This window comes from Henckelia pumila, chromosome 1 (assembly GCF_033568475.1).
Source record: "Henckelia pumila isolate YLH828 chromosome 1, ASM3356847v2, whole genome shotgun sequence".
Taxonomy (NCBI): domain Eukaryota; kingdom Viridiplantae; phylum Streptophyta; class Magnoliopsida; order Lamiales; family Gesneriaceae; genus Henckelia; species Henckelia pumila.
The window spans coordinates 67984867-68011676 of NC_133120.1; the positions used below are offsets into that span (position 1 = coordinate 67984867).

General features: G+C 38.8%; 1 protein-coding gene across 1 annotated transcript in view; it reads right to left on the reverse strand.

Moving 5' to 3' along the window:
* Positions 1-26025, reverse strand: part of LOC140882181 (nuclear pore complex protein NUP214) — a 31533-nt gene extending 5508 nt beyond the window's left edge. The window contains exons 1-13 of the mRNA XM_073288005.1: positions 25704-26025; positions 25375-25583; positions 23000-23168; positions 22455-22607; positions 20813-20937; positions 19765-19877; positions 18751-18887; positions 18134-18296; positions 17287-18040; positions 16841-16993; positions 16254-16311; positions 11673-11806; positions 11454-11578 (exon numbers count right to left, since the gene is read on the reverse strand). Of these exons, the coding sequence (XP_073144106.1) occupies positions 11454-11578; positions 11673-11806; positions 16254-16311; positions 16841-16993; positions 17287-18040; positions 18134-18296; positions 18751-18887; positions 19765-19877; positions 20813-20937; positions 22455-22607; positions 23000-23168; positions 25375-25583; positions 25704-25908 (2498 nt within the window). The 5' untranslated portion in view covers positions 25909-26025. The remainder of the gene's footprint in view (positions 1-11453; positions 11579-11672; positions 11807-16253; positions 16312-16840; positions 16994-17286; positions 18041-18133; positions 18297-18750; positions 18888-19764; positions 19878-20812; positions 20938-22454; positions 22608-22999; positions 23169-25374; positions 25584-25703) is intronic.
* Positions 26026-26810: the final 785 nt, after the last annotated feature.

The window sequence follows — 26810 nt, forward strand, 5'->3', positions numbered from 1 at the left end:
ACTTCTTCCCGTCGAGACAGTGCATCCGCCACCCCATTCTCAGCCCCAGCCTTGTGTTTATTCTCAAACTCATACCCGAGTAGTTTGGCTAACCAATATTGCTGGTTTGGGAGTCATGATCCTCTGCTGTAATAGACTCCGTAACGGCTTATGATCAGTGATCACCACAAATTTGCGTCCCAACAGATAGTGACGACAGTGTTGAACAGCCAGTACCAATGCCATTAGTTCCCTCTCAAAAGCTGACTTAGTTAAAGCCTTTATCTGCCAATGCTTTGCTATAATAAGCAAGAGGCCTGCCTTCCTGAATCAGTACAGCCCTGACTCCCCGACCCGAAGCATCGCATTCCACCACAAATTCTTGACAAAAATCGGGCATTAGCAGAACCGGAGCCGTGCTAAGAACTAGCTTCAATCCCTCAAACGCCATCTCTGCTTGGTCATTCCAAACAAAATTATTCTTCTTTAATAAATCAGTGAGTGGTCGGTGTTGTCTTCCCATAATCCCGAATAAATTTTCGGTAATACCCTCTCAGTCCAAGGAACCCTCGCAAAGCTTTTATACTCTGAGGCCTCGGTCAGTTACTCACACTCGCAATTTTCTCCGGATCCACTTGAACCCCATGGCCCGAGATGATGTGCCCCGAAGTGACACTTTTTTTTATTCAGAACTAGTGCATTTGCCTTCAAAACTCCCAACACCACTTCCACATGCACTAAATGTTCATCCCAATCTCTGCTATATATTAAAATATCATCAAAAAATACCAGAACAAATTTCCGCAGATAGGGTCGGAATACCTCGTTCATAGTCGCTTGAAATGTGGCAGGCACATTTTTTAGCCCGAAGGGCATAACCAAGAACTCGTAGTGACCCTCATGCGTTCTAAACGTTGTTTTTGGCACATCTTTGGCCTGGACCCTGATTTGATGATACCTCGATTTGAGGTCCAATTTGGAAAAATGCCTTGCCCCATGTAACTCATCAAACAGCTCCTCTATCACGGGAATTGGGTATTTATCTGCAACTGTAATTTCGTTCAAAGCTCTGTAATCGACACAAAATCGCCAGCTATCATCCTTCTTCTTGACTAATATAACGGGGCTCGAGTATGGATTATTACTTGGATGTATCACCCATGACTTCAGCATGTCCCCTACCATGCGCTCAATCTCATCTTTCTGCCGGTGAGCGTATCGATAAGGTCGAACCGACACTGGTCCACAACCTTCCCTGATGACAATCGCATGATCTTGGCTGCGATTAGGGGTAACTCCTAGGGTTCACTAAATACCCCTGCATATGCCTCAAGAATTCGATTAAGAGCCTTGTTAGGAGTTGGCGTATCTGTTGAGAGCTTTCCTTCCTTATCTCCCTGCCATTTCAGTACCACCGCCCCACAAAATTCGAAATCGGTCAACTTGACAATGGACCTGAGAGACACCACCGATCGGTTGAGTAACGGGTCTCCTTGCAGTACCACCGTACGTCCTTCTCAACTAAACTTCATATGCATTTTTTCCCAATTCAACATGACATCTCCCAAAGTGCGTGTTGAGAAGTTTATTTAGGAAAGATATGATTTTATTTTATTTTATAGGAATAAAATATCTCACAGATTTTGTGGGATATTATTCTGATTTGTTTTTTATCTATTTAAAGTGTATCTATCGTTAAGTTTGTATAGACTGAAAATAAGAATTAATAAAAAGATTTTTCCTCTCCTATCTATCATGTTCTATCGTATTCTGTAAAATCAACATGGTATCAAAGCCATAGACGGTCATGAACTTTAAGGCAGCAATGGTCGGCGCTACTGGTGGTCGTGAATCCGGCAGCTCCAGCGGCGGATCTCAAACTGCAGGCCTGTCTCTCTCCGATACATCCCTACAGATCACGATCCATAAATTAAATGGCAAGAACTACTTGAGTGGGCGCAATCTGTGCGTCTCGTCATCGATGGCAAAGGAAAGCTAGGATATTTGACCGGTGAAATGAAAGCTCCACAAAAATCTGATGCAAAGTTCACTCAGTGGAGATCTGAAAACTCACTGGTCATGGCATGGCTCATTAATTCCATGGATCCCCTAATTGGCAAACCTTTTATGTTTCTGCCCACTGCCCGTGATATTTGGGAGACCGTACGAGAGACGTACTCTAACTTGGAGAATTATTCTCAATTATATGAGCTGACCACTCGCATGTGGCAAATCAAACAAGGCAGTAGGGATGTCACAACCTACTACAATGAGTTGATGGTTATCTGGCAAGAGCTGGACCTCCTCGACGGGCAGGAATGGGAATGCAACAAAGACAGCGTGCGCTACAAGAAAAAAATTGAGCACAGTAGGGTGTTTGTGTTTCTTGCTGGCTTAAACAAAGACCTTGACGAGGTTCGAGGTCGCATACTTGGACGCAAACCTCTGCCCAGCATTCGAGAAGTTTTCTCAGATATTCGGCGTGAAGAAGCTCGTCGCCATGTGATGCTAAAGCCTGCTGAAATACCACTGGAAACTGAAGGATCAGCCCTTGTTAGCAAGGAGAATTGGGCAGACAGACGAGTTAGCAAGGAGAATTGCGCAGATAGACGTGATGAAAAATCAAAGCCATGGTGTGAAAAGTGTAAAAAACCCTGGCATACCATTGAAACATGCTGGAAAATTCATGGGAAACCAGCACATCTCAAGAAAAAACCAGTCAACCATTACAGGCATAATACTGGTAGTTGTGCCCTTTAAACAAGTGCGGATGACTCTGGACAGCAATCATCGCCCTTGGAAACTCTTCCTTTCACAAAGGATCAGCTTGAGCACCTGTACAAATTATTTGACAATCGATTGGGCAAGACTAATTCTTCCTGTTCTGTAGCCCAGACAGGTACTTTTTCGTCCGCCAATGTCGTCCGTTCTATATCTAACAGCTCCTGGATTTTGGATTCAGGTGCAACAGATCATATGACGGGATCCTCGCAATATTTTTCCTCCTACGTACCTTGTGCAGGGAACAACAAAGTTAAAATTGCCGATGGTTCCTTTGCCTCTGTTGCTGGAAAAGGAACAATTTTTGTTTCTCCTTTTCTAGCACTTCACAATGTTTTACATGTTCCTCTCCTTTCCTACAATCTCATGTCTATAAGCAAACTAACCCAAGATCTTGATTGTCGTATCATTTTTTTGCCCTCTCATTGTGAATTTCAGGATTTAGTCTCGGGGAAGATGATTGGCAATGCTAGGCAAGACAATGGTCTCTACTTGCTCGATGCTCACTCTCTCCTTCGAAGGCAAAATCAGAATACATGTCTCACCTCCAACTCTACTTCGAGTGTTAGTGAAATAATGTTATGGCATAGCCGACTAGGTCATCCAAACTTTGCTTATTTAAAACAATTGTTTCCCAAGTTATTTATTAATAAAAATGTCTCTACTTTGCATTGTGAATCGTGTGAATTAGCTAAACATCATAGATCCCATTTTAACCCCCCCCCCCCCCAACCATATAAAAAATCTGCTCCTTTTACCATGATTCATAGTGATGTTTGGTGTCCGTGCAAAATCAGAACTTTGTCTGAAAAAAAATGGTTTATCACCTTTATTGATGATCATTCTCGAATGACTTGGGTATTTCTTTTAAAAGATAAGTCTGAAGCAGGAAATACTTTCCAAAATTTTTACAAAATGGTTCAGACACAATTTCAAACCAGGATCAGAATTTTTCGCAGTGATAATGGCAAGGAATATTTCAATCAGATTCTAGGGAATTTTTTCATTAATCATGGGATTATACATCAAAGCTCTTGTCCTCATACTCCTCAACAGAATGGGGTGGCTGAAAGGAAAAATAAACATCTCCTTGAAGTTGCTCGGGCCATTAGTTTTCATACTAAAGTTCCCAAGTACCTCTGGGGAGAAGCAATCATAACAGCTACTTACTTGATCAATAGGTTACCTACCAAAATTTTGAACTTTCAAACTCCTATGACAATTTTTCAAAAATGTTTCCCTGATACGCGTTTGTTAACAAATATTCCTCTCAAAATTTTTGGAAGTTTCACCTTTGTTCATAATCATGATCCGAAAATTTCAAAACTTGATAAGAAGGCCATTCGGTGCATCTTTGTTGGTTATCCTGCTAACCAACGAGGATATAAATGTTTTGATCCTATTTTAAAAAAATTCTTTGTGTCTATGGATGTCACCTTTTTTGAAGGCCAGTCCTACTACAATCATCTTCAGGGGGAGCGCCTACAAGAAGATGAATACTTAACTCATTCAGATTTCAATTCAGATTTCCAAATTGAATTTGGAAATACTGAACCTTCTGATCAGCCGTTAATTGAAAGCACTCTTGATCCAACTAACACTGTAGAAACAGGTAAGACATATGATTTTGTCTACACAAGGAGAAGAGATGCAAAGAAAGGGGGAGACTCTGTCTCAGTACCAAACCATGAATCAACTCTGAGACCCAATCATGAAACTCATGATGACTCCTCAACAAATCTTGATATTGAACTTCCTATTGCTCAAAGGAAAGGTGTTCGGTCTTGCACAAAACATTCCATCTCAAATTTTGTATCGTATAACCATTTGTCATCTTCATATCATGCATTTATCTCTCAGATGGAAGCCATTCGTGTTCCTAATAATGTACAGGAGGCTTTAAAGTTACCTGAGTGGAAAGAAGCAATTCAGGAGGAGATGAAAGCTCTGGAGAAAAACGCTACTTGGGAAAAGGCTGATCTACTCAATGGTAAGTCTGTTGTAGGTTGTAAGTGGGTCTTCACTACCAAATTCAACTCTGATGGGTCCCTAGAACGATACAAAGTTCATCTTGTTGCCAAAGGATTCACCCAAACTTATAGAGTGGAGTACACTGAAACTTTTTCTCCTGTGGCTAAACTTAACACAATTCGTGTCATTTTATCTGTTGCAGCTAATCTAGATTGGTCACTAAATCAGCTTGATGTGAAAAATGCTTTTCTAAATGGAGATTTAGAGGAGGAAGTATATATGGAACCTCCACCTGGGTTCACTGATATGTTTGGATCAAAAGCATGCAGGTTAAAAAAATCACTCTATGGGCTGAAACAGTCTCCCAGGGCATGGTTTGAGAGATTCACAAAATTTGTCAAAGGCCAAGAATATTGTCAAGGACAATCAGATCATACACTATTTACCAGAAAGTCCAAAACAGGCAAGATATCCATTCTGATTGTTTATGTTGATGATATAATATTAACAGGAGATGACATAGAAGAGATGAGAAGACTGAAGAAGAGCTTAGCAAATGAGTTTGAAATGAAAGATTTGGGGCAGCTGAAATATTTTCTTGGAATGGAGGTAGCAAGGTCAAAGAAAGGAATTATGATCTCGCAGAGGAAATATGTGCTGGATCTTCTGAAGGAAACTGGGATGAGTGGTTGCAAACCATCAGATACACCTTTGGAAGCAAATGTTAAGCTAGGAGACATCAAAGATGGCATTCCAGTTGATACTGGGCGATACCAAAGATTAGTTGGAAAGCTGATTTATCTAGCTCACACACGGCCTGACATTGCCTTCGCGGTGAGTTTGGCTAGCCAATTTATGCACTCACCTCATGCTGAACATCTTGAAGCCGTGTACCGAATTCTAAGATATCTAAAAGGAACCCCTCGGAAGGGTATATTCTTCAAAAAAAATGAAAGGAGAGAGATGGAAGTATATACTGACGCAGATTGGGCAGGATCGATTACTGATCGACGATCGACTACAGGGTACTGCACATTTGTATGAGGTGATTTGGTAACTTGGAGAATTAAAAAACAGAATGTAGTTGCTAAAAGCAGTGCAGAGGCTGAGTTTCGGTCCATAGCTCAAGGAATATGTGAGGTGCTATGGTTAAAAAAGGTCATGGAGGAACTAAACATCACCAAAAACTTTCCCATAAAGTTATATTGTGATAACAAAGCAGCTATTAGTATTGTCCATAATCCTGTGTTGCATGAAAGGACAAAACATGTTGAGGTTGACAAGCACTTCATAAAGGAGAAGATTGAAGAAGGCATAATTTGTACTCCGTTTGTTCCCAGTACCTTGCAGTTAGCTGATGTCCTAACCAAGGGGCTGCCAAGACAAGTCTTTGAAGAACAAGTCAGCAAGTTGGGTATGATAGATATCTTCGCACCAACTTGAGGGGGAGTGTTGAGAAGTTTATTTAGGAAAGATATGATTTGATTTTATTTTATAGGAATAAAATATCTCACAGATTTTGTGGGATATTATTCTGATTTGTTTTTTATCTATTTAAAGTGTATCTATCGTTAAGTTTGTATAGACTGAAAATAAGAATTAATAAAAAGATTTTCCTCTCCTATCTATCATGTTCTATCGTATTCTGTAAAATCAACATTGCGTAACCAATCAACCCCTAAAATCAAGTCGATACCTCCCAAATCAAACACATAGCCCTCAATCATTACATTGCACTGACCAACTCAACGCACAAATTCTTGCACACTCCCTGGCAAGTGATGCGACCCCCATCCTCGAGGCACACGGCGATGCGCACCCTCTCATCAACCACCAATCCCAACTCCCCAATCAGCCCCCTTGAAACAAAGTTATGGCTTGCGCCACTATCCACCATTGCTACCACTTCACGCCCCGATATTCTCGCCCTCATCTTCCGCGTCTGAGATTGGTCAATGCCATTGACTGAATACAATGGCAATTCCAACGTATTTTACTCCACCTTCGGCGTCCCAGCCCAAATCCCGTCTTCCCCCAACTGCTGTGACAACTCCTCCCCCGTTCCTCACTCACATTCATCGTCTTCCTCGGCCAAAATAGTGACTCTCAGACTCTTGTTTGCGCAGATATGCATCGGGTGGTAGGGTTCTCCACATTTAAAACAAAGGCCCTTTTCACGCCTGTGAAGAAACTCTTGGTGAGAAACGATTCTGCCAACACGAGCCCTAGCCGTCGGAACCCCAGCCACACTGCTACTCCCTTCAGCACCGCTATTTCCACCGTAGGTAGCCCGTCCACTTGTAAGTGGTGGGGTGAAAGATTTACGCATAACAGGCTCACTTGGGCTCGTCATCTTAGCATTCCCAGTAAACAGTAAATAAGTTTTATTTTGAGCGCTGCCATGGAATTGGGCCGGTGACGCCCAACCCGTTCCAGTTAATGTTTTATGATCCTGGCCCAACCCAAAACCAGATCTGTATCTTCCACGATCCATGACCGCTCCAAACAACTCCAACTCCAAGCCTCTCGCCAACATCATGGCGCGATTTACTGTCCGGGGATTATGGACGATAATCCGCCGGCGTATCTCCTCCCTTAGGCCACTCATAAAATAGCCCAGACATTGATCCTCCTGAACGTCTCCCACCTGTGGCAACATCTCGAATTTCTTAATATAAGCATCAATCGATTGTTGCCCTTGTTTCAACGAAGCCATCAATTCAAATGGATTAGCATGAAACCCACCATAACGTTTGATGATTTCTTCAGCGAACTTATCCCAATTCATATTCGAATCCTTGCTTTCATCCAACGATACCAGTGCACAGTGGAAACGTGCATACCTATGTAGGCCAACTTGAGTCTACAATCCATGGCGTATCGTGCACCGCAAAATATTGTTTAATCTTCCCCAGCCATCCCATTGGATCCTCACCCCTCAAACGCCGGCAATTCCACCTTCTTCAATGCAGTTTTCATCTCCGCAGAAATACCATCACTACCACCTCCACCAATACCCGCGGCACTCTCTCCCTTCTCCTCCATTCAGATGGTATTGACATTCTCCCCTCCCTGCCCCTTGATCAATTGTTCCATCAACGTTATCAAATCAACAAAGCCTTCGAGCGCTCTATTGATCTTCTCCATTCTTCCTTGCACATGTAGCATATTTTCCTGTAACCCACTCACCGACCTCTCCATGGCTTCAAATTTTGCTTTTGCTCGTGTGCCGGTCATCATGAATCGGCGCTCCTCGAAATCCAGCAGGTCGGACCAATGTTGTGTTCTCCAAATAATAAGGAATTCACACAGCAAAAGCACGAAAAACACAAAGGGAATAGATGTGATTATGTTGCTGAATGAAACAACCCGGAATAAATCACTTTGTACAATGGTTTTCTCCCTAGCTAAGTGCTAGTCACTCTTCTCATGTAATCTCTAACAGAATCCCCTCCCATACAATTCATTTCTATTATATAACCCCACCCCCTTCACGTGTATTTCTTTTTGATTTCCTAACATACACATTAACATCTTGGGCTTCCAATGTTCATTTTCGTTTGGGCTTTCAGGGCTTGAAGTCTCTAGGCCCACTGACTCCATATTTTTAGTCATTGTATTTGGATTCATAACACGAGCATGTCAGAAACTAAAGAAGACCAGAGTAAAATGTCTTCGGGCGAGAGTGGTGGTACGAAAGGTGCTAATGCACCAAACCTATATCCTATGAATCTTACTGGGTTCGAAGGCTCCATTCATTTGACCATCCATAAGTTGAATGGCAAAAATTATTTGGAGTGGGCTTAGTCAATCAAGCTAGTCATTGACCATCCATAAGTTGAAAGGCAAAGTGGACAGGTTGGAAATCTGAAAAACTACATGGTAATCGCATGGTTCGTTAACTCAATGGAACCTTCAATTTGGAGGACGCATATATTCCTACCCACCCCAAAAGAGGCTTGGGAGACCGTTCGGGAGACTTACTCTGATTTGGAGAATTCATCCCGATATTTGACTTGAAGACCAGATTCTGGCAGTCTAGACATGGAGGAAAAATTGTCATCGAATACTATAATGAAATGAAAGGGCTGTGGCAGGAAATGGATCTATGCTATGATGATAAATGGGAGAGCAAACAAACGTATGGAAGGTGGCCGAGTGCATGTGTTTTTGGCAGGACTTAACTGTGACTTAGATGAAGTTAGCGGAAGCATTCTGGGCAGAAATCGTTTGCCATCATTAAGTGAAGTGTTTGCTGAAGTAAGAAGGGGAGAAGGAGATGGAAGATCATGTTGAGCGAGAAGGCATCGTCAGTTTCAAAAACTTCAGCCCTATTCAGCAAAAATTTTCCAACTGCACCTCAAAACCAACAGGATACTGCTCAGCCAAGGAAGTGGGAAGTTGTGTGTGAACACTGCAAAAAGAATTGGAATACTGCAGAAACATGTTGGGACTTACACGGCCAACCACCTAACTGGAAACCAAAGTCTTTCAAACAAAAACGCAGTGGGGGTTCAAGGGCTTATCAATCTGGACTGGAAGAACAAAACAGCACTGAAAAATCTTTGGGGGCTGACTCTTTCAGTAAGGAACAATTAGAGCAATTGTATAAGCTTTTACAACCGACGTCTTTTTCACAATCTAGACCAGCATCTTGTTCCATAGCACAGAAAGGTACTGACTTGCAATCTACTGTTTTAATGTTTCCACCCTATCTATAAGTCCTTGGATAATATATTCAGTTGCTACTGATCACATGACGGGATCCTCCAGATTGTTTCTTTCCTATATCCCGAGTACTGGAAATCAGAAAATTAAAACAGCTGATGGTTCTTTATCTGTCATTGCTGCAAAAGGGTCTATTCTCATCTCTAAAACTTTGACTCTTCAAAATGTTTTGCATGTCCCTAATCTTTCTTGTAATTTGCTTCCTGTAAGCAAATAAACTCATGATTAAAGTGTTGTGCTATTTTTCCTCAAATTTTTTTGTATTTCAGGATCTGGACTCTAGGACGACGATTGGCATTGCTAAGAAAGAGCAACACTGGCACCGTAGATTGGGAGGCCCAAATTTCATTATTTGAAGCATTTGTTTCCAAAGTTATATAGTAATAAAAATCCTTTTGTTTTACAATGTGATAGTTATCAATTTGCCAAACATCATCTGTGCATCATTTTCTGTTCATCCACATCAAGCATTGAAACCTTTTGCACTTTTTCATAGTGATGTGCGGGGACCATTTAAAACAGCAACGCTTTCAAAATAAGTCTTTGTATGGATTGAAATAGTCAGCACGGGCTTGGTTTGAGAAATTCTCGAAATCAGTAAAGAAGCAAGGCTATACACAATGTTTGCAAAGCATACCAGAGAAGGCAGGATGGCAATCTTAATCTTATATTTCAATGGCATCATTCTCACGAGAAATGCAGAAGAGGAAATAACCCGTTTAAAAGGCTGCCTCGCATTGAAATTTGAGATAAAAAGATTTAGGACCTTTGTGACATTTTCTAGGGATGGAAGTTGCTAGATCAAGAAAGGGAATCTATGTATCCCAAAAGAAAATATGCTATAGACCTACTCAAGGGGACAGGAATGAGTGGATGCTGACCTAGTGATGTACCCATTGATCCGAATCAAAAGCTAAATGAAGTGTCTAGAGGAACTTCCCTCGAGAAAGAAAGATAACATCTTGTAGACAAACTTATTTATCTCTCATACAAGACCTAATATTATTTTTGTTGTTAGTGTGGTTAGCCAATTCATGTATTCACCGCATGAGGAACATATGGATGTTGACTACAAGATTTTGACTTTTGAGATATTTAAAAGGCTCTCCAGGAAAAGGTTTATTGTTCAAAAAGAATAATCAGAGAAGCGTGGAGGCACACATAGATGCAAATTGGACAGGCTCTATTTCTGATAGGAGAAGCGTGGAGGTACTGTACTTTTCTATCGGGTAATCTTGTATCGTGAAGAAGCGGAAAAAAAAACTGTTGTAGCTACTAGTAGTGCACAAGCTGAGCTTTGGGCTATGAGGAATGGAGTATGTGAGTTACTATGGCTAAAGCTAGTTCTTGAAAAATTGAAGTTAGACCCGGAAGTGCCAATGATACTATTTTGCGGCAAGAAGTCAGTAATTAACATCATGAATAATCCAGTACAACATGATTGTACAAAGCATATAGAAGTTGATAGACACTTCATCAAAGAAAAGCTTGGAGGAGGAAAATAATTCGTATGCCATTTCTCACATCTGAACAACAGATTGTCGACATCTTAACAAACAGTCATTTCAGACCCAAGTTCGAAGATTTCATCTGCATGTTGGGCATGATAGATATCTTTGCTCCAACTTGAGGGGGAGCGTAGAAAAAGGGGAAAATAATATCGTAGTTAGTGTCAGAATATTTGAATGATAGTTATTCCTTATGGTTTGTCTATTAATTAAGGTTAGATTGTGAATGAAATATAGAAATAAGTTTTGCGTATATACTATAGGGTTGTATTGTGATTATTCATTCAGAAAAGAATACATTTTACCACAGATATGGTTGTCCCTGCCGTTCTTGTTTATCTTCAATTACTTAAACGTAGAATGTAGTCTGCTATCACTTCATGGCTTGTTAATCAAATAAAAATGACATGGACGTTATTTCACTAGTCAATCCGCAAGCGAATGGCGCAAAACAAACGCTCAAGACAAAGACATAATATGCAATACCTTGAATGCCCATACTCACTCTCTGAAGTTCTCGATTTTCTTAGCAGTGCTCCATTTCCACCAAACTTATTGAACTCCAAGGAATTAAAATACTTTTCTAGTTCAATCAGCTGATTTGTCAACTCCTGATTTTTTTGGTTTAACGTGGCACTACAGTGTAAGCATTAATAAAAAAATAAGGAAAACAATCAGTAATGAAGATGGTAAACAGGTATGCACCTGGTTTAGGTCTAAAACATGTCTTCGCTTCAGTTCCAGTTCAGAACTCAGGTTTTGTCGATTCCAAAGCTCCCAATATCTGCTATCTGCATCTTGCTTGAAGATCCCTTCCAAATAAACTTTCCTCACCAAAACTGAAACGATGCCACAAAACTCAACACTTTGAGACAAGATAACAACCAATATTGCATGTTCGAAGAAAAGGGAAAATAAAAATAATAGCATTAGATACTATGCAACAGTCGGTGTTTTGACGACTTTACTGCCTATGTTTACTACAAAGATATCAAAACACAGAACACAAAGATATGGTAAGGCATGACTTCAAATATCAGAATATCTATGACATGGTACAGTGCCACAATGAGGACATGCCCTTATGGCCTTATCACATGTTGCAACCACGCGTTTTATATAATAATAAAAGATAAACAAACTGGAAATGGAGAAGATAACCCAGAGAAAATCTTTGTACCCTAGCACAAGCTAGTTAATATTCACGCTAAGAAAATGAACTGAATGATCCTATCTATCCCACTCTACCGTCTTATAACATGCACTGTATCAAGATTCTTCTAGGACTTGTGATCCTTGGGCTTAATTGGTTAGGCCCAATAACATAAAAACGTCTAGCTATATATTTGGGCCCATAACAATACCGTAATCTTCAAATCAGCCTTGACAAGGCTGAGTCTTGAAACTTGATGATCTTGTTTAAGGCTCCAGCCAACATCGAAGACAATTAACTCGAAACCAAGATCCAAGAATTTGTTTCCAGAATACAAAAAATCCAAAGGATATTTGGCTTCAAGCATGAGCACCCCAGTCACAATGATAAAAGCAAGCAGTCCCATTCCATCTTCCCACACAAAAAGTAATCGTTTAGCCACAACTTGAACTTCTACGGATTTGTCATCCTTCCAACCAACATCAAAAACTATGATCTCAAAACCAAGGTCAGCTAAGACATTACCAAAATCCAGAAAATGAGAGGATTAACACAAAGTGTAAGAGCCTGAACTTCCACCAAAGACATCAGCGACCCAGTCAAATTGAATTTGCAAATGACCATGCTTTCTCATACCTTTCCTCATGAACGATAGTTGCCCATGGGTCTTCCAAAATTGGGCCTTAATTTTCTTAAATATATAGGCCCAATAATAATTGGGTTTGTAACCTTAGCTATCCCAACCCACAAAAGATGAGACGCCATAAACATAACCTTCAAAATACCGAGCATAAAACCAACATCAGTATTACCTCTTCCAGAAGCAAATAGATCAACCACCCCAGTAGCACCTATATTGTAATCTCCCAACAACTTCAGCCATTGTGTTAGGGCTTTGGAGGTGCAATTTGCTTCTGCTTTTCCTTCAACCGTTTTCCTCACTACAAGAGTTGATTCTGAAGTGCCGCTGCATTTCATTCCGCCACCGACACAGTCAACTGCCGGCGGCCCACTGGTCATCCCTCGCCGACCAAAGCCATTACTCCGGCGTCCTGTAAAATATTCTTGCCCTGCCCAATATCTAGGTTTTGGAGCAAAGTGCGATATGAATCCATCTGCTTGGCCTTTATAATCTCTTTGGGTCCAGTGGATTACATGGCCCAAATTTCCTTGTAAAGGCCCGACCCACTCTTGACATACCCAAAACTCAAGCCCTACTACCTGGAAAGGTAACCAGATACCTTGGAAAGAAACAACGTTGTTCTTGCTGTATTGCTAAGCCCCCAAAATCCATCCAATCGACTCCCTCCCATCCGAGCCCAACATCCTCTCTTTAATTTCCCGCTTGCAAACCGTAATCCAGAAACTCAAGCAATAGGGATTCATCCTTCCGCCAGACATCTCGCCCCACAATTCCTCCTCAGCCCACCGAGCCAAATCCATGGCGCGAGCAACCGTGCGAGGATCGTGGATCCCAATCTTCCACCGCACCTCGTCACGGAAGCCACTTAGAAAATAACCCAGCCCTTGTTCCTCCGGAAGATTACCAATTTGTGACAAAAGAACCTCAAATTGTTCGACGTAGGAAATCACCGTCTGATCTCCCTGGTGCAAAGAGGCTAACAGCTCGTAAGGATTTGCCGCGCGCTTCCCTCCATAACTCTTGATCAATTCATCAACCAACGTGTCCCAATCTAACTCGGGAAACCGTGATCGTGTCCATCGGAACCAGTGGACAACCGATCCTTCCATCCACATGTAAGCGAGTTTCACCCTGTGGTCTGGGGGCGTGCCTTGGAGCTCAAAATATTGCTCAATCTTGCCCAACCAAACCAACGGATCCCCTCCTTCAAACGATAGTAGTTCAATTCGTTTCAACGCCTGGTGGATCTGGTGTGACCTCTCTCGCACATGAATCCCATTTACTTCGCCAAATTGCCCCGATTCATGATCCTCGATATGAATCTCCCACTGACCTCCCTTCTGACCCTCCTTGTTTCTCGTTTTCTCCCGCAGCAGCAGTTGTTCCATCAGTTCCTTTACTCCTTTCAACTCTGCCACAGATTGGTTTAATGAAACAACCTCATCCCGTACCTTCAATAGTTCCCCTACTGCCTGAGAAACCATCGCCACATCGCCCTGTACCTTGGACATCCCTTCCTGCAAACCCATGACCGACCTCTCCAACGATTCCACCTTCGCCTCCGAACGGGTGCTGGCCATTGCAACACAAAGCTCCACTTCGATCCGGCAGGTCGTACCAAATTGTTGCAACCACACATTTTATATAATAATAAAAGATGAACAAATTGGAAATGGAGAAGATAACCCATAGAAAATCTCTGTACCCTAGCCAAGCTAGTCCCTAGCACAAGCTAGTTAATATTCACGCTAAGAAAATGAACTGAATGATCCTATCTATCCCACTCTACCGTCTTATAACATGCATTGTATCTAGATTCTTCTAGGACTTGTGATCCTTGGGCTTGATTGGTTAGGCCCAATAACATAAAAACATCTAGCTGTATTTGGGCCCATAACATCACAAATCCTGCTCTCTGACTGCATCCTCTCCATTTTCTTCACCTACATGAACATACCGACCTTAGAAACAAAAGTTAACACTCAACAGTAACTGGAATTTTAACCCAGAACAGAAAAACAATTTAGGATACTAAATTTGTTCTACTGTTCATTCAATTAAGTTCAGTACTTCCACATTTGACACTACCACCACCCAAGAAGGTGCACCACAATAAATAAAATGAAAAGGAAATAAATAAGATGAAGGATGGTTAATCAAATCTCTGGAGCTGATGATCTCAAATATATCACAGCCTAATTCACCATGTACAAGTAACAAGAATCCCTGAATAATCCAACTATCAGGGAAGGAAAACTCATAGAAAGATTAAACCAAGAAAATGCCTCCTCCCAATTCCTAAAATCCGATGCCCCTACATCCAACCTAACCCTTTCTAAGGATTTTAGCAAAAGTCTCAACTCAGCCACTTCCACATCCATCAATTCCCACTTAAACGTAAATTCCAAAAGACAACCGAATTTAAGAATGAATTTTCCAACTGAGCAAAATGAGAAATCAGAGAGTTATGAATTCAAGATAACTTTTTTTTTTATAAGAAACACAAATATTATTAAAATAATATAGAAGTTACAATTATAGGTGAACCAGTGGTCCACAAAAACTCTCAACTCTCTCTAGTATTATGCTAACTCAAAATCAATCTCCAATCCCTATACAAATTTAAGATTGAAAACGATTGGAAATCTGTTAAGATGTGTAACCAAGCTGCAACTCTCATCTTTATCTTGTCCCAAATTTCCCCAGTTGAAACTTCCTCGTCTTCAAATATCCTTTTGTTTCTTTCCAACCAAACAATCCAGCAAACGCAATGAATTATGACTGCCCAAAGAATTCTCCCTCTTCTACCCAATGAACACCCCAAATCTGCTGCAAAAAAAAACCTTCGTGGAATGAATTCAAGATAACTGGAAAGAGAAGGATGAAGATCCTTGAAACCGGAGTCCCACTACCACCTGTCTTCCCAAAATCTTAAAACATTACCCCATTTTAGCACCGATCTAACCGATTGGAGAAAAACCATGTAAATTTTAGAGACACTTCCAAGGGCTCCTAAAAGTGACGATGCTAGCCAGCCCCACATCCCAACCATTATACTGCATCTCGTACTTACAAACAAATATTCCCAATACCCAGATCTCTTTTTTCCTTCGGTGTACAGACCTTCTCCCAAGCCACCCAATGACCATGTGAATCCCCGTCAGCTCCTTCCCAAAAGAAATCTCTCATAATCTTTTCCATTTATATGGATTTTGTCTCTGCTTTAATCTTTTTAAAATTTATCGGCTATCCTAGTTGAAACCTTATGCCTATGTCCCCAAATAATAGTGTTCAACTAGCTAGGCCTAAAAGGGGCTCACACTTCACTCCCCTTCCCATTCCTTTTCGCTAGTTACATTCTAGCTTCTGTGTTTTTCCTCGTTAGCAACACATAAAATAATGAAATCATGGACAATATTTTGTGTAAACAAAGCCACTATTCAGAAGTATTTGTAAAGCATCAAGGTACCAGAAAAGGATAGGAACAGACCTTGTGCAGTTTTATCAAGTAGAAGTTGAACTTCCTTTGATTTGTCATCCAATAATCCCTACATTATCAAGAAATATAATATTAGTATATAGTATCGACAAAACAAAGTTAGTATCAGTAAACCAATTCATTTGGCCGATATCATTAAGTTGTTCATTGACCGCTATATAATACACCAAAAGCCGATATATTTCCCAAGATAAGAGAGCACAGCAAATTGTTTTTGTTAAACGTCACACAATGGAAAAACTACATCTCAGAAAACTGTATTAGGATAGGAGCTAACAGCTTTTAGGATGGTTTTTTTTTTTACGTTCAGAATGCAAGAATAATAAACTGATTGTTTGTAAAGTGCCACCAACTGCATGAATGTCACTTTTGCAATTTTGCTTCAAGCATTTAGAATCAGAGATCGCTGAGCTCAACTTTTTCTAAAAAATAAAGAATCTGGAAACTGTTTTGATTGAATTAAGAGTACATGATACTTCTAATTATAATATTTGGTTGTCGTTGGGATGAATCAACGAATTGTTGATTAATCTTTATTTATAACAAAGAATGTTTGATTATGAAAGTATAAAACTAACCCTCCACATCCGGCATCTGCTGGAAAGAGCCCACATAGTGTCCTCCAATTCTCTAACCAGTTTTTTTTTAGAGTTCATAGATGCATCAGTGAAACCACCTTTTTCTTCAATACCTTGAAGAAGGATATCCAATTTTTTGGCCATCCCTTCAACCTGAAGAATACAGTAACATGTGAAAACCATCACACAAAGTTAACAATATTTTTACAAACTAAAAGAAGCCCTTAACTTGAAATAAGTCTTTCATCGAAAATGAATGTTGAAGCACGTAGCATTTAAGTAAAATGTAACCAAAATACCAGAAGCTGATGAAACAACCAACAGAACAGACTCATTTTAAAAAGCCTTGATGGGTGAGGATGTGACAAGATGTGTTAGAAACAGAAAAAAGAAAAGAAAGGAAAAGAAAAGTAGGGTGTAAATCTCCATTGTGATGAATATATTACATTTCCGAATTGCTGTTTTGATGCATTTTGCATGGAGTTTGGCAACCCAGTAACAATCGAAGATGGAAAAGTGTCCTTGTAGATCTCAGAATTAGGAAATTTTCCAGGAACAACAGCCTCAACCAAAGGCGCTTGTGAAACGGTATATGCTGGCAGTGAGTGTGCGTTTCCAAATCTGTTTGATTCTTTCAGTCCAAAAGCAGTGAACTTCGCAGAAGGTTCAGCTTTCTTACTTATATCTGAAGATTCTCGCAGTACAGCTCCAGCTGATTGTGAAGTGCATTTATCAGAATCATCAACTTCATTAAAAGGAACAGAGAAAAACCTCCCAACAGAAGTTTTTGGAGCATCAATTCTTCCACTTGACCAGGTTAGAGACTGATTGGAAAAATCTCTCACAGCTTTTGCAGATGAAAAACTCATGCCAGCTTTTGCATCCTGCATTGATTGAATTTCTGCACTGCTATCCTTGTTTGATATTTCCGACTGAAGTCTTGTTGGCTCAGCCAGTTTTAATGTATGCGTGTTTACAGCAGATTTCAGTTCAACGTTCTCATTGACAGAAGTCTCAGCATCTGCTTTTACCTTTTCATTATTGCCCAGTATATGAAAATCAGATTTTGAAGAGATTTGCTCCCCACTCCCCTCAACACCTCCAAAAGAAATCTGAGCCAACTCATGCTTCAATGATACCTCGGAAGTATTGTCATCTTCAGAAATGCCACCATTGGGTGATGATAAAGCATCTGCAGCGCTAGAGGAACATGGTAAGATTTTTACATGTAGCTTCCCAAGAGCGCCACTAGGAAAGCTACCTAAAAGATATACACCACAGGCATAAAATTACCTAGCAAAGTGGAAAACGGAAATCTTTCCGTCAATGGTTAGGCATATAATAACACAAGAAGGTGAAACTTCTGTATCTTCATCCCCCAGTATGAGTTTGGCATTCTTATCCTGGGAAACCTTGTCAACAGAGATTCCTAAAATCACATTTTCTTCACCATCACCTGAGACAAAACAGTTTGGAAATTATCATCTAAAAGCAAGCCATTTGAAAAAGAGATGCAACTGAAATCTGTTCTATTGAGTCCGGAAATATGGGTACTTTACAGCTTGATAGTACATATCCATATGGTTTCCTGCACGTTTTTTAAACTTTTAAGCACTAGCGTCCTCTTGATACCAAATTCCCACATGACAATCATACCATTTTTAAGAGAAAAAGAACGGATTAGGCTGACCCTGAAATAGCCATGATATGTTTCATCAATTTTATGGAATGAAAATGGTTCCGAGCATAAAAAATAACTCATTGAAAACGTGAAAAGGGAGGGGCAAAGATTAATAATTCCAAAATAGTACACACGCAAATGAACCCACAAACAAGTAAACAACCATGTTTATGCACATCAATTAAATGTTTATCCATAAAATATTTTTCTTCATTTCAAATTTCAGCACCTTGAGAATCAATATACAGAATCCAAGCATCATTAAGAATTTCAATCACTGCAGCTTCATTCTTCCCGCTGTCCAGCGACCAACAAAGCAATCCAATTTGTCGGGATAGATTCCTATTAGCAATAAATGCAAGGCCGCTGTAACCAAAAGAAAGCCACAGCTATAACAGTGATACATGTAATCTTGAAAAACATAAAAAGTTTAACTAAAGAGCATACAGGATCATTTATGTGGACATCATAGTATCACATTTTCATCTTTTTCTCCCAAAAAATTTCATCCTTTCTTGTCAGCAATAACATCGTTTATAGAGATATAAACTTTATTGAGCCTGGAAAGATGCACAACCGTAATACTATGAAAACTTATAATAGTCCTAAGTAGCAATATCAGATATAGCTCACTGTGATGAGAGAGCAAATGCATACTCAGCCAGAATTTCTATGTTCCTGGTCCAAGATCAGGAACTTTTTCCAACCAAATTCCAAAGGTACCTTTGTTAAAATGACCTAGAAATCTAACACAAATTTGGAACCAGGCCAGCAAATGAAGTTGACAGATTTGAGAAAAATGTGGCAGACCAATTAGATCGAACTTTCGAGAAGCACAGGGAGATAGGGTGGACAGGAGTGAAGAACCCAGAATAAGGACTAACGAGAAAACTGAATGATACTGTTGGATCATCACAATGATGAACAGAAGTCCTATTCAAATGCGATTAGTTCAATGTCAACCTTCCAAGCCAAAAAAACAAAACCCTGAACTTCTCAAAATAAAATATAGGGCATAACACCATGGGTGGTTGATACAATTGACCTAAAACATATTATGTAACAAGCAAAAGGATTTCACACAACATATTTGTTTTCTAAATATTATAGTATATTTATCTTATGACGAAAATTATTAAATGCATGGGTGAAAAGACTCAAAACATGTGATAGCAAAATATTGGCGTGACTGAATTATCAAAAGCACTGTAAAGAAAGTAAAGAAATTAACATGTTCACATACTAAAGATCTAGATAACTGAGAAACAGATGTGGTCCATTTTGGGCGAGCACAGCATCAGAACAAAAATCCAAGAAAACATTGTTGAAGGATAACACAGATGCCTTCGAACCTGCCTGAAAGAAAAAAACAAAACAAAGAATAATCAAATCTAATTAGCAAGAAATATAGTAATTCTCGTACGAATGTTAATGATCATTTGAATTATTACATATAATCGAGTTACTTTGGAAAACGACAAAGTACATTGGAACATTTTAAAGAAGAAAATCATTGTCCTACAAGAGCTTGTCGGCAGAGCTTATAAGCTATTTACACACTTCATAAGATAATTTAAGAAATACTCGAGTGTTTTAACAAAATTTTTGGGAAAAGATACTATTATGCTCCAAAATAAGTTATTAAAACCGTTGTGTGCCCGTACTATAACTCAAAACCTATTGCTTTCCTATATTTGATTGATATGGTTCCTTCTTCCTCTAGCAAATTAACCATGTCACCCAAAATATATAAATATGAGCATGATCATTTCAACGGCTGACCCCAGTGATTTTGAGGAAGTTGAAATCGATCGACGATCGCATAAAGAAATTTGTAACCAAATCCAATCTGGCTTGAGATAATGACCTGGAAAGGCCACAACTGTGGATCCATCATTTCTACAAATCTGAAAAGAAATGGGCCTAGGCTATTGCTTGAAAACTTGTAACACGGAAAAAGGGACAAGAAAGCGGCCATAGCAGAGGCTGATGTAAGTCAAGATGCATAAAGGGAATTTCATTTGAAAGCTAGAAGACAACTGCACTTCTACATCAGTCACCAATAACTGCTACGGTGCAATAACTACAATTATCAGAAGCAATGAAGAGTAGGCAGATCTATGACTAGTTCGTATAGAATTCATCAGGCTTCAGGGTGAATTGAAAAATGGTGTAGAAGCAATTGAATATCAGTAGTAGCATAGAAGGTTTTCAAATCTATTGACAAATAATCAAGGTTTACAATTAGTTATATGATCACAATTTTGAATATAAGGAATTAAATTACTGACATCAGTGAGTCTTCCTTCCTTGCTTGTGATGACTTGGACTATGTAATTTTGCTCCTCTCCGTCATCATTTAACTCAAAGCATCCAACAGCTATACAGTCTGGACGAATCCATCGCACAGAGTCCACTAATCCACAAATTCGAGAATTACAAAAATTTATTGTCAAACAGGAAACCTTAAAAAAGGACAGATTCAAGTTGAGGCATATCAGTCTTTTTAAGCATATTTAGTAATCAACAAGAAATTTAATCTTTGATAGAAAAGAAGAACGCCACTCTTTTGGAACGGGGAGGGGGAAGGGTTTCCTTTTTTCTATATAAGCCATAATCCTGCGTAGAAAAGTATATCAACCCAAGTCCTGGGATTCCAGCATAGCTCAAAAAACTCGCGTATGTAAATGGAAAGAAACTTGTAAAAACAGGATGGAAGAATACATTAAGACTCCAAATTAAGTTCTGACTTTACTGTAGATCCATACAATCATACCAGAAGTCTACAAACACACGGGAGCAATTGACCATTCAATAATTCACATTTCTAATGCAAACAGAAACAATTCCATGATCTATAGCATTATCAGGCATAATCAACAGAAGCCAGAAAAATGATGTACAGAGAGATAAAACTATATCACCTTTACAATGCAAAACAAACTAACCTATTTTTTGAAAGGTAAAATTTGTACTTAGACACCTTGTTTTTGGAACATGAACGTGTAGAATGTACACAACTCAGGAAGAAAACAATCAAATGCCAAGGCAAAACATCAAATATACATATTTGACAAGGCTACTGGATGAGAATTTAGCCAACAAAGTATTACAATTATTTCTTTCTTTTATATTCTTTATCCACAGAACAAACAGATGGAAAGGTCTGATATATTTTACTTTATTCCTCGTCTCCATGTCAATTATCTTATACCAGAGCTTGCTTACTAACAGATATACTTAAAAGCCCAACAACCTCCACTATATTGAAGTCTTACAAGATAGATGGCAATGGATCGTTTTAATTAGTAAAATAATAGCAGCTTCAATGAATTCTATCTGCCAAAAAACCAAATGAGCAAGCAAAAAAATTGTAATAATATTTTCTTCCAGATTTTACACAGAAAAATTGTACTTTCTGGCTCCTTCTCCCCACATGGTGGTTACTTTAAGCAGCCTGTGCCCTGCACTAAAACATACTCTTGTGACAGCAACGAGAACAACAACCAAGTCCCATCGACTTGGGCGAATAAACATATTTTATGTCGCCAAAATTAAGCATGTTGGAGACGAAAAACTCTCCACTTTAGGAAACCTTTAAGAAGTTAACAATAACATAGCCTTTCAACTTGGTTGCTAAACATATCGACGCCATATCTAAAACGTGCAACGACTCAACACTCAACAGATTGGCAAGAAACTTCAAGAATGAGAGTAGAGGGAAAATTCATGGGCCGTGGTCGCAAGTTTATTAAAATTCACAACTCTGAGGCTGTAATTTTAACCACAGAGAATGGATTCTAAAACAAAGAATCCAGGACAGGATGCTAAATGATTAAAAAAATATAATTTGAAGCAGAAAAACTTCAGAGCATTGGCAATGGCAACCAACAAATTATCAACGACTATCTATTACTTGAGAAGGAGAAATACCTTTTATGACCTGATTAACATCAGAGTCATTATCACCTATCACCGACCGGAAAGGTAGTGAAAAACTTAATTTTTCCTTCATTTGTGATGACAAAATGCTGATATTATTCTTTCTTGCCACAGCAACAAAATTGCCTTTAACACTCCAATCGACTATGCCAAAAAAATCAGTGAGTAATATAATATGATACCAAACCAAAATATGTGCTAGTTCTTGCTACACTCAAAAAGTTCAATAAGTTTTGTGACTACGCAATGATAATAGAAATAAATAAACTCATTATTCTCAGTGGAAGAAAATTAATCTCAGAATTATAGCAAACAAGGACATTTTCCAGGATTGCATGAAACAAAAGTTCTTTTGTTAGCACAAACTCTCTCTTCAGTGGTAAGACAAATAATCTAGAGGGGTGATATTAGGAAGTAAAAGATTCCTGAAGATGATTCGGTAAACTCAGACCACAACTTCAACTTCACGAGGCTCACCATGTATGATATACACATCAACATAAAGATGCCAAATAAATACAGCATAGAAAGTATACCAGAATCAACATTTTCCATCACGTGGCTAAGCGGTCCATGGCCAGATCCATAGAATAATTGTCCATGAGCTGAAAGAATTACATACACCTTTGCAACATTTCTAGCCCATCTCAAGTCTTTAATGCAGACGGAATCATCAAGTTGAACTGAAAAGGAAGGCTTTTGCTCCTGTTTCAATTGGCATATTAATCACATGAAATTTCAGGGAATAGAAGATTTCCCAGAAGGGGAAAGACACACAAGAGAACACTGTTAAATGTATAGTTGATTGGACAGGAACCCATGGCGTAAAATAAAATTGAGAACATCCTAGGCTTCAATCTTCATGTGCCGAAACAAAACATGTTGCATTGATAAAACTTACATTTCTAAATTTTATTAATGTGACTCAAAAAAAGAGGCAGGTTCTTACTCATTCCACTTGGGAGGTTCCCACTAACCAGTTACAATGTACATGTAAGGGAAGGAGGGGTGGTTCAATCTTACCACTAAATTTTATGCTTAAATTGATTGCAAAATATATAAAGAATTTAGGAATAGGAGAAATGCATTTTCGACAAATATGATAAGTAAAAAAATTAACATCGATACATTAAGAGGTACAAAAACCAATATGATAAGTAAAAAAGTTAACACATTCTCTCTTAACACTCCCTCAAGTTGGAGTAGAGAATAACACTCTTCAACCCGATGGAAACAAAACCAAGACAAAGACCGAACAAAACAACTCAACAACAGGAAAATGAAAACTGAACATAACTACGAAGATAACATAAATTGTATTTTGTCCAATAGTTTGAAGGTGTCATCCATCTTTTTCAAAATACAGTCTGAACTTGATAACAAAATCATAAAGTCAAGCTGAACAAGAAACGGCGTCAGCAAGAGAGAGGAGGAGGAGGAGGAAGAAGAAGAAGAATCTCTGTTGTTTTGTTTTGAAGAAACCAAGGTACCTAGAGGCTAGAACATTGAACGATAGACTGGTTGGTTCCAAATAACTCGAGTACCTTTCTAATGACTTTTTGTGTACCACCCGGTCATTTCCCTTCACATATTCATCTGTCGTAATTCGTAAATAAATTTTCCTTTCAATCAAGCTTTCGAGTATTTACTGGATTTATTTTTATTTTTTTTGCAAACTAAATTAACACACAGGTTTTACAAAGGACGAAAAAGCAAAATCGAGTTGTTCCTCTAAATTGGCATGTACCCTTTAAAGATCACGATAAATCTCAAGAGCACCTTTCTTATGTCTTGCAGTTTCACCCAACAAAATCGATGGACATGACCTAGAAAAGTAATACAACAATAGCAGATACATACATACATGTTTTCGAGAAGAAAATTGCAAAAACATATGGAATGTGCTTTCTATCAAACGCCCGTACAATTTGCAAAAAGGAATTAACGAATCTTTGAAGGAAGCTAGGATGCAGTACTGGCATAATTGAGAAAACATTTGTTAGTTGGATGGAAACCATACTGGCTTAAGACGAAGTTCAATGCATCATATTCATATTCATACGTATTAAGCAAGGGCCGAATGCTCAAAATATGCATTCAACTAAAACTCATAGATATCATTTCTTATTGGAAAAAACACTCCAAATAGTGCAACACCTCAGAGGCTAACTGCACCACACAGGATAAGCCACTGTGCTTGCCACACAAAGCCTAGTAACAATTAATTAATTAAGAATGAGTCCAGACCACCAGCATTTCTACCCAACCAACGACCAAGTGCAAGGACCAGAGACCACAAGGAAAATGTAGTGTACTGGTATGAGATACTATTGAAGATAAGTTTAAGGAGTCCAGGTGGTTGCTCAGGTCCTCCAACAGAATTTTCTTGCATCAAAAATTTATATAAGTCGCATTGAGTAGGTCTCTATAAGACCGGTGTGGCCTTAATAAGAGAGAAGAATTCAGTACACTTTAAAAACCCAGGCCCATGTCAACTCCATTCAAAACCAACAATTAATGCAAAACAAACACACCGCTCATGCAGGACGCAACACCACCAAACAACAATGACGACCAAACTAGATCTTTAAACTAGCAATGCAAAACGTGGAGCCATAGGAACAACACATTTCGGTTGCTTTAAACCTGGATTTCAGTTTGGAGTAAACTATAGATTTGAAGCTTTCAATGCACCAATTCAAATTAAACATAAAGCTGATTGTACCGTATCATTGTTTTAAAGTAATTTAACCAAAACTACTAAATAATGTTTCAACAGGGATATATTAATTAAAAAAAATGCTAATACACGCACTATCGTCTGCTTTCTTAACTAGTTTATAGAATAAAGTGAACTTTCAATGCTTCTTATCAAAATAAAAACCGATTTCTACCAACTGAAAAACCCTACCTTATGGAGCAAAGCACTGACGGCAAAAAAGTGAGCATTGCTGCCCTCAGTTGCGGCGAGCAAGGAGTCATCAGGAGAAAGCGCGAGAATGGTCACGTTTTGGACAGGAACATCCACGAGACATAACTCCTGCACTGATTTTGCAGTTTGTTTGTCTTTAATCTGCTCGGCGGATGCAATAACGTCCCTGGTCCTCGCAACATAAAACCCTAAACCCCAAAATGCAAAAAATAATAATAATTAAAAAACAATGAGCATAGGATTAGAAAGTGAACACCTTTATGCGTCATTTCATGTGTGCGTGAAAATGACACAGAGAGAGATTTTACCGGCTGGATGCGCGACAAAAAGGAGGCGGAACTTTTCGGAGACAGACAAGGGTTGGGTGGGAAGGCTTCCGGGGTCGAATTTGAAGGTGGTGCTGCATATGGGAACGGGTTCTCCGAGTTTGGAGAAACGATAATTCCTGGAACCAACTTCCTCTCCTTCAATTTCTTCGTCCAATTGGATGACAGGAGCACCATCACTCGCCATTGATTCTCTGTAGTGCAAAATGGAGAAGCTCCCGAGAAGACGAAACAGCAGTTCTCAGTACCTATTCATTCAAAACTTTTGAGGGCCGCTTGGTACAGAGATTTATTTTTTTAATGGAAAGTTCATGTTAGGATTTTTTTTCTACTTAAAAATGATATAAAAATCACAGAAAAGAGTGTCATCTATATATATTTTTTGTAAAAAAAAATAAATAATAAATTTTTTCTAATTTGATCGAACCTTCCCATCCCATGATTCACATATTTCAAGATCCAGAATGGTATCAGAGCCATGAAATAGTGATATTTATGATTTAGCATGTTTTATTTAAATGAATATTTTTCGTTTGAAGAATACTGTTCAAAACAATATTACTCAAGAATATGATATTTCTCATAATCTTGATTTATTAAATAAATGGACTATTCCTAAAATATAACCTAAAATGGTCTATCAATTAGGAACCTTTGAAAAAATCGGTCTTAAACAAATTGTTAAGACTACCGAGTCTTCAATTCCTCTTAATAATGAAGAGATGGTTATTCATTTATTAAATGAAAAAGATATATTAACATTTTTTAAAGATTATAAATTTCTTCATATAGGTCTAGTTCAAATTGCCTTTAGACCTCTTACTTTGGAAGGTTTACCTGAAAGCTTTATTGCAGCTTTAAGAGATGGTAGAAATTTAAATTGGAAACAATCTTTAATCGAAATAATTGAATCCAGTCTGGCTCATGGTCCAGTTTATTTTGATGTGTATCCAAATCTTTCTTTATCATTAACTGATATAAATATTTTAGATTCTTTAACATTAAATGTTAAGACTCATGGTTATAATTATTCTGTTGGAACAGAAGTCATATGTATATGTTATCGTATTTATTATAAACCTCTTTATA